Here is a 10,713-nt window from a genome sequence, read left to right as displayed (position 1 = left end):
CCCGTTGGACTGTTAACACCAAGTGGAGATAGTTAAAACATTTGGAACCTCTTAAAAAGATGAGTTTGTAGAAAAATTGAAATAGCCTTGCTTCATGAATTCCAAATACTATAAATGAAAAGTACAGGTGTTAAAACCAGTAAAAACATAACTCATTAACAAAAAACAACCCACGCCCTTCTTTCATGGGTATCTTCAGAAAGTTGTCTTCAATCTTGGCTGTGCTCAAAGAACATGAAATCCTGAGGGACAAAAATATTCAATATAAACATCAGCCTGATGCAGAATATAATGTAGGACAACATACCATATTTGCTCGATTATAAAATGACCCTGATTATAAGACAACCCCCCAAAATTTCAGTATTAATTTAGGAAGAAAAGAAAAGGCCTGAATATAAGACTATCCAATAGGAAAAAAAAAGTTTTACTAGTAAATATTAATTCACATGTAAAGTATTTTTTCATATTTAATAAAAACTATGATTGAAAAAAAATGCGTTTTTTGATTTTATTTCCTTTTATTTTCCAACCTGCACATCTTTCCCCCGTCATGCCACTGCTCCCCAGATATGCCTTATACCAGCTTACATGCCACTTTGCCTCCCAGATATGCTTTATACCCCCTATATGCCACTCTGCCCCCTCCCCACCAATGTATCAGCAGACTTGTCCCCCGTGCTTCAAACTCCCTGGTATCTAGTGGGGGCAACCGGTGAACGTCTGTATGATGTGCGTAGACACAGCCCAGCGCTTCCACTGGGGATTCTATGACTGAACACTGGAAGGTCATGTCACGCTGGCTCTCCGTCATAGAAGCCCCAGCGGAAGTGCCGGGCATAGTAATAAAGCAAATTCAGTTCAGTTAATACATTCCCAGCTACTGGTAAATCACTTACATTTCTAAGATCAGGATAACTTTAAACGGACAAACACCTTCATTGCAATCTTTTAAAACAGCAAGATTAGGAAACGTACATGTAGAGGAAAAAAAATCCTTATTTGAAAGAATAACCCTTCTGAATAAACAACCCACTACTTACAATAAGGAAGCAGGCAGCAAGCACAACTGCTTTGACTTTCACATCAAGATCCATTGGAAACTGAACACCAAAGTTGTCTGCATCTGTTAAGGATTCCTTTATTAGACCTGTCCACTGTTTGGAAATTCGCCCAACCGTAGAGGTTTCATCAAGAGTCTTCAGCTAAACAACAACAAAAAAAATGACAGTGCATACTCACAAATCTCTATCAAGATTATTTATTAAATAAGCTTAAATATATATTTTTTTTTAAACATAATATCAATGCTGTGTTGTCTGTTGTAATCTTTGATTTTGTTTTCTGGTTAATACATTGAATAAATATCTTCCGAATAAATTCAAATTCAGCATCTACGCGTTGCTAGAATTCTCCGGGCATACATTTTAAATGGTTATTCAGTGTTCAGTTATGGATATATTATATGAAAGTTAATGAGAAGTCAGGATACAAATCCAAGACTGATGCTAACGTTAAGCTACCCAATTTTGTAGCTCAATGTTCTGCAACCTTTCTAATGTGACATAATGCATATTAGCAAATCCCATCTCGTGGAGAGCTGCATTAGTACAGGAATGCAATAGAACTTTCAACTTCACGATTGCCAACTTACTATGATTAACTATAATGAACCCTATTGCGAAGTAAGATGTTTGGTATTATTATAGGGTTTTAAAATGGCAATTTTTGTTTCACCGGCACATAAAGAAAAGGTTGTTAGAATGTATCTACGGTTCTGTACCTCAAAGTTGACATCCGAGCAACATCTACAAGGAATACAGGGCCCCGTGATTCTTAACAGATTTTCTTTTCTCTCATTCTGGATGGTAAACTTTGGCAGACAAGGATGCCAATTCTGTTTTACATAACCAACTATGACACCTGGAGGAGCCTGCACTTCAAGCTGTAAAAAAAATAAAAATAAAATAAAAAAAAAGGATTTAGAGAGATTAATGAATATACGCATATTACCTATAAAAATATATTACTTTTATGTAACTCCTTCCAGAACAAATTCTCAATTCATACCCAGCTATAGTTACATCTCAAATTAGAAAAAATACTACAGATCAATACACTCAGATGTTACCCTCTTTACTGTTTGAGAACACAGACAGATTAAGGAATACTCTTACATCAGCAGCCCAGGCACAACCTCAACTGGACCACTGATGCTCAAGGAATCCCGGTGTCCAGTGATGTAAGATTAGTGAATCCATGTCCCTCATCCATTTTAAAATTAACTTTTAGTCTTATTCCTAATAAAATACACTTTTCATATTTCCCCATGACTCATTCTGTTTAGCGTTTCTTTCTATAGTGCTGTGGGACTTGACCATAAGATACATCTATGTTATTGGTCAAGGAAATGTGTGTAGTGTGATGTTAACCCTTGGGCCTACCAATTGCTTCACACTTACTTTTTGTAAGCAACACGGAAAAAAACAGGAAGAACATCTGTACGGTTGGATTAATTTCATCACTTCACGGCCCGTGTTGTCAACAATGGTCATGGCAAAGGAACGAGCAGGCCCACAGAAATTCCTAGTGCAGCAATCGTTTTCTTCTGCAGCAAAGTAAACCCTTTGCCCCAAGCTGTTTTTTATTTCATATTTATTGTTGGTTTCAAATCCAGTCAAGGCTGAGAAGTTGAGAGAGAAAAAAAATAAATGTATGGAAACAAAAAACAGCTATTTGCCAATTCATGGGGATGATGGAAATGGCAATATAAATGGAAATGCAGTGCACATTTTAAAAAAGTGGTTAAAAAATAAAGATTAGCCTCCTGTTAATAAAGCATAATAATCTTTAAGAATAACAAAAAACAAAACTACGAACTCATCAATGTAAGTGTGACATCTGTAAAGGAAATAGAAAAAAATGACATACCTTCTAACAACTCAACTTGCTGGTGAATTAAAAGCTGGTCTATCTGGGAGGGAAAAATATAATAGTGTTATTAACAAAGGACTCTTACCTCCACCCAAGGGGAAGGTTTGCCCACAACCATTCTCCCTGCAGAGCCTCTCAAAGAAAATAGTATGGGGATTCTCGTTTACCCGCACGGAACAGACTTATAGACTGTCTGCTTCCACTAAAATAACCTCTCAAATCTATGGTTTGCAGACCAAGGGTGGTTTATAAATTGGTAAAAATACAGTATTTCTTGTCTCACCAGCACCTGTGATGATCTTAGGATATGAGGATACTGATCATGGAAAACGGATTCCATTACAGAGAAAACAAACTTATTTAAAACTTGCATCAAGCACATGGTAAACAAATTTGGTATTACAGATACCTGGCTTAGATACTCCAGGCCCGGTGGACAGTTGGGGATTGTTGGAGGTGCAGGCATCCAAGCTGCTGCAGGGACTCTGGGGCCACCTGGCTGGTTCTGGACAGGAGGCACCCCTACATATGCTCCATAGGGAGGCTGACCAGGTGCACCTGTTAAGTAAAAGAGTAAGTAGTTTTATGTAAAAAAAAATAAAGTTTACAAAATAATAGATTTTATTAATAAAATTAGAAGAAGATGTCACTTTGTAGGGCTAACCAATTTTAAATGCCCCCTCCAATTATACACACACTATACAGATTAAAGTATTGGGACACCTGACCATTACACTAACAGGGACTCTGACGAAATTGCATGCTAAATATATAGACATCAATATGTAGTTGGTCCCCCTTTTGCAGCTATAACAGCTTTCACTCACCTTGGAAGGCTTTTCAAAGTTGGAGCATAGCATTGTCCTAAGTGTCTTGGTATTCTAAAGGGGACTTACCAAGACATTTTGGACAATGTTATGCTTCCGTTGCACAACTACAGGGGGTCACAGCTCTAGGTGGCCTGGGGCCTGCAACCCATTGTTCCTGTCTCCTTGTACCGGTTCAAAATTGTTTAGAAACTATTTTGAACTGGCATTGACAGAAACGTATGTATATGTGTTTGTATTTATATGTATGTATGCGAACATGTACGTGTAAGTGTAAAAAATAAAAACAAAAAAACAAAGGTTCGTCATTTCTGAGAATCCACGTCATGTTACTTTTGCTGGCAGCAAATTCTTGCCAGTTGCAATATCATTAATGACCCAAGGGTCACATAATGTGTACGTGTGTGCTAGAAAGTATGAGTAAATGTGTCTAATTTGTGTAAGTGTGTTTATATATGTGTGCCAGAGTGTAGGTTGGAACTGGGTGTGGCAAGGGACAAAGAAGGCACAGGCAAGTTGTTTCAGGGCAATGATGGCACAGACCAGCTGTTTGTGCCATCTTTGCCCCAGCTAGTCAGTACTCACAAACAGGCTGTTTGGTGGTTAGGATGGCAGTGATAAGCTGCCTGGGGGAAAATATACTCACAAGCTGTGTGGAGTAAAGGTGGCACTGTTGGACATGTTGCATAGTGAAGTTGCAATTTTTGCATCAGGGTCCTGTGGGTTCTAGTCACACCCCTGCTATGCTTCCAACTTTGTGGGAACATATTTCTATTCCAGCATGACTGGCCCCAGTGCCCATGCAAGGTCCATGAAGACATGGTTGGATGAGTTTGGTGTGGAAGAACCTGACTGGCCCGCACAGAGCCCTGACCTCAACCCCATCAAACACCTTTGGGATGAACTGGAGCGGCAATTGCGAGCTAGGCCTTCTCATACAACATCAGTGCCTGACCTCACTATACTGGGCGAGTGGGCAAAAATTCAATAATAACTTCATATTAATGTCTATGCGTTTAGAATGTGATGTCATCAAAGTCCCTGATGGAGTAATGGTTGGGTGTCCCAATACATTTGTTCATGTAGTGAGTGTGTAAAATGAGATTATATATATATATATTATACACACGCACACACACGTTACCAATTTTACTGCCACAATGTGTGTATATGTTTTATACTTGCAGTCAACCGTGTCATCCACACTTTAAAAGGAGAACTCCTACCCAATTATTATTATTTTTTTTAATTAATAGTATCAGGTTAAGGTTTTTTTTTTATCAGTTCTAGTTTTTGTATAATATGTTTTGAGACAGCTTTATACATATATATTTTATTGTAGCTCTAGTCTGCTAGACACATCACTCCAATTCCTTATCACACAGCCAGTGGTATAAAATAGAATCACTCAGCACAGTATTTTATGCTCAAGATTCTTTTCCCCACGGGACTTCTTTAACAGAAAAAAATGTTGAATATTTGTGGTAGTGTGAGTCAGTTTCTCTTCACGATGAGGTTCTGAATGGAGTGATTTGTATACCTCTAGATCGGGTTGTATGTAGCCATTGGATGAGAAGAAATTTAATTACATAAGTACAATTTGGTCAATCAAGTCTGCATGTTTATAGGTCCTTGAAAGGACCTATACCTTAATCAGTCCTTGGTCTATTAGAGTCAGGGTAGCTTTTTTGCCTGTCCCATGCATGTACCGCATTCAACCTGCAGGAGGAGCTCGAGAGTTCTCAAGAGGCTCTGGATAGACCCTCTGCGAACTCAGATCTATTGTTAATGCCGTCGTGTGAATGACGGCAACGTCATTTACAGGATGGCACCTGTGATTGCTCTTAGAAGCAATCACGAGGCTATCGAGGTAGGGGGTTGTGTTACCGACGCAACACAGTTTATGCTTAGGAAGAGATTCCGATCGCTTCCTAAGCTGTTTTAGCTGTTTAACGGCAGCCTGTAGGCTTTGTCATTAAGGGGTTAATTTGTTCTCTGAACATTTCAGCTCTAATCTATTTACAGTGTAATGTGTTGATATTATTAGTTTATGTACAGTATAGTATATGCCATCTCTTAATAAACTCTCAAACAATTTCCCCACCACAGATGTTAAGCTTACATGTCTGTAGTTCCCAAGCTCAGATTTGGATCCTTTTTTAAAAATGGGAACCACATCAGCTTTGCCAATCCTTTGGTACAATTCCCGACTGGAAAGAATCTTTCAAAATCAGAAACAGTAATCTGGCTATTGCTTGACTAACTTCCTGTGGTATGCTCCTGTGTATCCCATCTAGCCCTGGAGCTTTATCTACTTTCTAGTGTTCTGGTGATTAATTATCAAACACTTGTTGTTTAAATGCTGTTAATGGCTTTCCAGACACTTATTGCAATACTTTTAGGGCTGAAACAACGAATCGATAAAATCGATAATTATCAATTATGAAAATACCGTATTTGCTCGATTATAAGACGACCCTGATTATAAGACGACCCCCCAAAATCTGAATATTAACTTAGGAAAAAAAGAAAAAGCCTGAATATAAGACGACCCTAAAGGAAAAAAGTTTTACCAGTAAATGTTAATTCATGTAAACTATTTTTTTTAATAAAAGCTATGATTGAGAAAAATATTTTTTTTGTTTTTATTTCTTGTATTTTCCAACCTGTCCCCCAGTTACGCACATCTGCCCCAGGCTTGCCACTCCAATATGGCACTGTGGCCCATGATATGCCTTTTAACCCTCTATATGCCACTGTGCCCCATGGTATGCCTTTTGACCCCCTATGTGCCACTCTGCCTCCAGAAATGCCTTATACCCCTATATGCCACTCTGCCTCCAGAAATGCCTTATACCCCTATATCCCATTCTGGCATTTAGGGGGTTAAAATGCATATTATGGGGCAGAGTGGCATATAGGGAGGTATAAGGCATTTCAGGAGGCAGAGTGGCATTAAGGGAGTTAAAAGGCATTGTATAGAGCACTCTGCCTCCAGAAATGCCTTATACCCCTATATGCCACTCTGGCATTTAGGGGGTTAAAATGCATATTATGGGGCAGAGTGGCATATAGGTGTATAAGGCATTTCAGGAGGCAGAGTGCTCTATTAAATGCCCCCTTAACGCCACTCCAGAAATGCCCTATGCCCCCATTTAACACACACACACACACACCCTATACCCCCATTTAACTAACACACACACACACACACACTCTCCCCTCCCCTCTCAGCCCTCTCTTACCGGTGCTTCCAGCCGGGGCAGCGGGTTGACGTCGCCTTCTGCTGCAGCCGGAAGGAGGTGGAGTTGGCAGCGGGGGTTTGTATCCGTCCGTCGCGTATACTTTCCCCGGCTGTCAGAGATCAGAGTTCCCCGCACCGGTGCGGGGAACTCTGATCTCTGACAGTCGGGGAAGGTTTGCGCGACTGACGCAGACAACCCCCGCTGCTAGCCACACCTCCTTCCGGCTGCAGCGGACGTTGTCTACGCGGATCGCGTAGACGTCAACCCGCTGCCCCGGCAATACAGCAGGAAGCACCGGTAAGTGTGTGTATGATGGGGGGGGGGGGGTGAGACAGGAGGATCCAGGTCCCCTGCAGCGGTGCGGGGGATCTGGATCTTAGTCTCCTAATCAGACTCTATTTGAGGTCTGATTAGAAGACGACCCCGATTAGAAGACGAGGGGTATTTTTCAGAGCATTTGCTCTGAAAAAAACCTCGTCTTATAATCGAGCAAATACGGTAGTTGTCAACGATTTGTTGAATCGATTTTTATCGATTTATAAAATTATGTTTTTCAGAGCAAATGCTCAGAAAAACTCCATCCTTCTATAATCCGATCTCAAATAGAGAACAGTAGAATCCAGACCCCCCGCAAAGCTGCAGGAGACCTGGATCCTCTCTGCCACCCCCGGTGAGGGTCTGTGCAAAACGCGCAGACATCCTCCGCTTCTCCCCTCCACTTCCGCCGGGGCTTCTATTACTGAACCCGGCGTCACATGACCTTCCGGTGCGGCTTCCATCATGGAAGCCCCAACGGAAGCGGAGGGGAGAATCGGCTGTCTGCGTGCATCGCACAGACCCCTACCAGCTGCCAGAGTGGATCCAGGTCCCGTGCAGCGCTGCACGGGATTTGGATTTTAGTGCGCGATGTGCGCAACCTCCCTACTTCCCTTCACTTTTACCTTCCCCACCAGGGGTTAATATAGCAGCAGAAGAAAAACGGAGCAAGTAAGCACCACTGGGTAAGGTAAGCATGGGGTATTATCTTTTATGCTTATTTTCCCTGTGTTTCTTTTGTTGATATATTAACCCCTGGTGGGGCAGGTAGAATTTTGTGTTTTTTATTTTTTTTCAATTGAAAAGTTTTTTATTGACCTCCAGGCACAGCATACGACAGAATATGCAAAAAGAAAAATCATACAGGTCAGAGTAAAGCGGCGCCTAGACATCATTTCTTTTTTTTTTTTTTCGCGTGATAACGATGTGCAGGTAGCAGAAACATCAGCAGTCATCAACATAGGTATCATTGAACCAGTGCATACAAAAAGTAATATCGACATCACTAATGTCGCGGAAAGGCACAGGCCTCAGCAAGATAAGGTGGTAGTGAGGAGACAAATAGGAGAAAAAAGGCCCATAGACAGCGACCCCCAGGACCATGCCCGGAAAACAAGAACACGATAACTCGTATTGTGAACAAACAGTGGAAGGGAAACCTCAACAAGGGACGGGCCAACCCGTAGGCAGAAACCCCAGGCGGACACCTCGCAAACCACTGGGCAGCAAAAAAGAAAGGCGGAGCAGCCCTGTTGGGCAGAGGTCCCAGCACAGGAACCAGGGGAAAAAAAAGGGGGATGTGTTTTTTATTTTTTGATTGCTGTAATATATGATTTGTTTGTATTGTCCATATATTTATATATATTTATATTGTATTGTGTATCCTTTTTTTTCTATATTCATTAAAGCATATATTTTATGCCTATTTTACCGCTGTCAGTTTGTTTTATATCAGGGGGTCACAGTAGCATAAAGGGGCTATGAGGCATATCAGGGGGCACAGTGGGGATATAGGAGGTGTAAGGCATATCAGGGGGCACAGTGGCATATAGGGGGTATAAGGCATATCGGGGCATGGTGGCATATCAGGGGGGGGGTAAGGCATATCAGAGAGCATGGTGGCATATTGAGGTAAAGGGCATATCAGTGACATATTGGGTATAAGGCATATCGGGGGCTATAAGGCATATCGGGGCACAGTGGCATATAGGGGGTATAAGGCATATAGGGGCACAGTGGCATATGGCATATCAGGGGGCATGGTGGCATATAGGGGGCAGAGTGGCATATAGGGGGCAGAGTGGCATGTCAGTAGCATATAGGAGGTATAAGGCATATTGGGGGGCACAGTGGCATCTCTGGTACATAGGAGGTATAAGGCATATATGGGCAGAGTTGCAAGCTGGGAGTGAGATGTGCATAACTGGGCGGCAGGTTGGCAAATAAAAGAAAATATAAACAAGAGGCAATTTTTGTCATAGTTTTTATTAAATATGAAAAAAATATACTTTACATGAATTAATATTTACTTAGTTAGAAAAATAGTGTGTTTGGGTTCCTTTAAAATATAGCTTTATTATTATGTCAGTGTTAATGACACATCGTAATGTAAATGATACGTTTTTATTTTAAACGCAAAATTTGTATAGTTTTTTTTATCCGATTAATCGAAAAAATAATCGGCCAACTAATCGATTATGAAAATAATTGTTAGTTGGAGCCCTAAATACTTTTACAAATCTTTTAACTAATTCAGTCCACCAATTATACATGAAGTGGATTTCCCTAGAGTATGTATACAAACAATAATGATTGCTAATGAGAAACATAATTCTTTCGCATTTAAAAAAAACCCAAAAAAAAACAAACCCACAGGGAAAAGTGAATCTTCATAAATCCAGTTTCTACCCTAACAAGGCATTATCAGTAAGTAGGTCATTGGATACTACAGGATATACTAGGATACAATAAGCATCATTAGTACATTAAAATGCATTAAAGTAAAAGGGAAATTGGATGTGATGCTATTATGGTACAAGGGAAAGCCAAGTAAATATTTTTTATTTTTATTTTTTTTTTTAGACATAATAGTTACATTTTTGGAAAATGGTCTTGGATTACGCGTTATGATTGTTTGTTTTTTTTTAATAGATAAAATAAAATTTTCATTACACATTGTGTGTAAGTAAAAAAAAAAAATATATATATATACACACACATGCATACATACACACACACACACACAGGAAAAAAAATGGTCCTGAGATACTAAGTACCAAAGCCCAATGTTTCCAGATCTTACATTCTATCACAAAAAGGCTTAAAAACAAAACCAGGAAAACATGATTGACCCTTGGGTCATTAGTGATATTGCAACTGGCAAGAATTTGCTGCCAGCAAAAGTAACATGACGTGGATTCTCAGAAATGACAAACCTTTGTTTTTAAAGCTATACAGATCAAAATTACAATACTAACTAACTAACTAACTGAACTCTTCCTGGCTTCTAAATACTAAATTGCACTTTTGTTTTCATAAATATATGACCCATCTGATAAACATATATAGTAAAAATGTCAGCAGAATAAAAAAATAAATAAATAAATAAAAAAATACAAATCAGGAATTCTAAAAACCAAAAATAGTTTATTAGCCTACCCCTGGGAAACACTTTACCAGTTCAATGCATATTTTTGTAAAGCACAGCGGCCGGAGAATGGGAAGACTGAATTAGCCAAATGGTTCTTATCTGCAGACATTCTGTGATCTACATTATTCATGGTCCCACCCAGTATGTTTCAACAGACTAAAGTAATTATGTGCTTTGCTGTCAAAGTCCCTAGGGACATTTCTCTGATGGTAGTTAAGAGTCCTGGAATCCTATACAATGC

The 10,713-nt window shown here is 39.9% G+C and overlaps 1 protein-coding gene across 1 annotated transcript; it reads right to left on the bottom strand.

Moving 5' to 3' along the window:
- Positions 1-209: 209 nt before the first annotated feature.
- On the bottom strand, positions 210-3,400 carry LOC149300262 (phospholipid scramblase 1-like). The gene is made up of 6 exons (XM_089485352.1): positions 3,344-3,400; positions 2,932-2,974; positions 2,463-2,683; positions 1,784-1,945; positions 1,044-1,205; positions 210-242 (listed from the first exon to the last, which is right to left on the bottom strand). The coding sequence occupies exons 1-6, from the start codon at positions 3,398-3,400 to the stop codon at positions 210-212; spliced, it is 678 nt and encodes a 225-aa protein (XP_089341478.1).
- Positions 3,401-10,713: the final 7,313 nt, after the last annotated feature.

Source organism: Sceloporus occidentalis, unplaced genomic scaffold, assembly GCF_023333645.1.
Source record: "Sceloporus occidentalis isolate IW3139 unplaced genomic scaffold, rSceOcc1.0.p SCAF_25, whole genome shotgun sequence".
In the NCBI taxonomy this organism is placed as follows: domain Eukaryota; kingdom Metazoa; phylum Chordata; class Lepidosauria; order Squamata; family Phrynosomatidae; genus Sceloporus; species Sceloporus occidentalis.
This window is presented reverse-complemented; position numbering and strand designations above follow the sequence as displayed.

Excerpts from the sequence above, each read along its gene's own strand:
- LOC149300262 (XM_089485352.1), bottom strand. The coding sequence starts at position 3,400 with ATGCCTGCACCTCCAACAATCCCCAACTGTCCACCGGGCCTGGAGTAT. Across the intron at positions 2,975-3,343 it reads GCCTGGAGTATCTAAGCCAG|ATAGACCAGCTTTTAATTCA; the intron begins GTATCTGTAATA and ends TTTCCCTCCCAG. Across the intron at positions 1,206-1,783 it reads GCTCGGATGTCAACTTTGAG|CTGAAGACTCTTGATGAAAC; the intron begins GTACAGAACCGT and ends GTTGTTGTTTAG.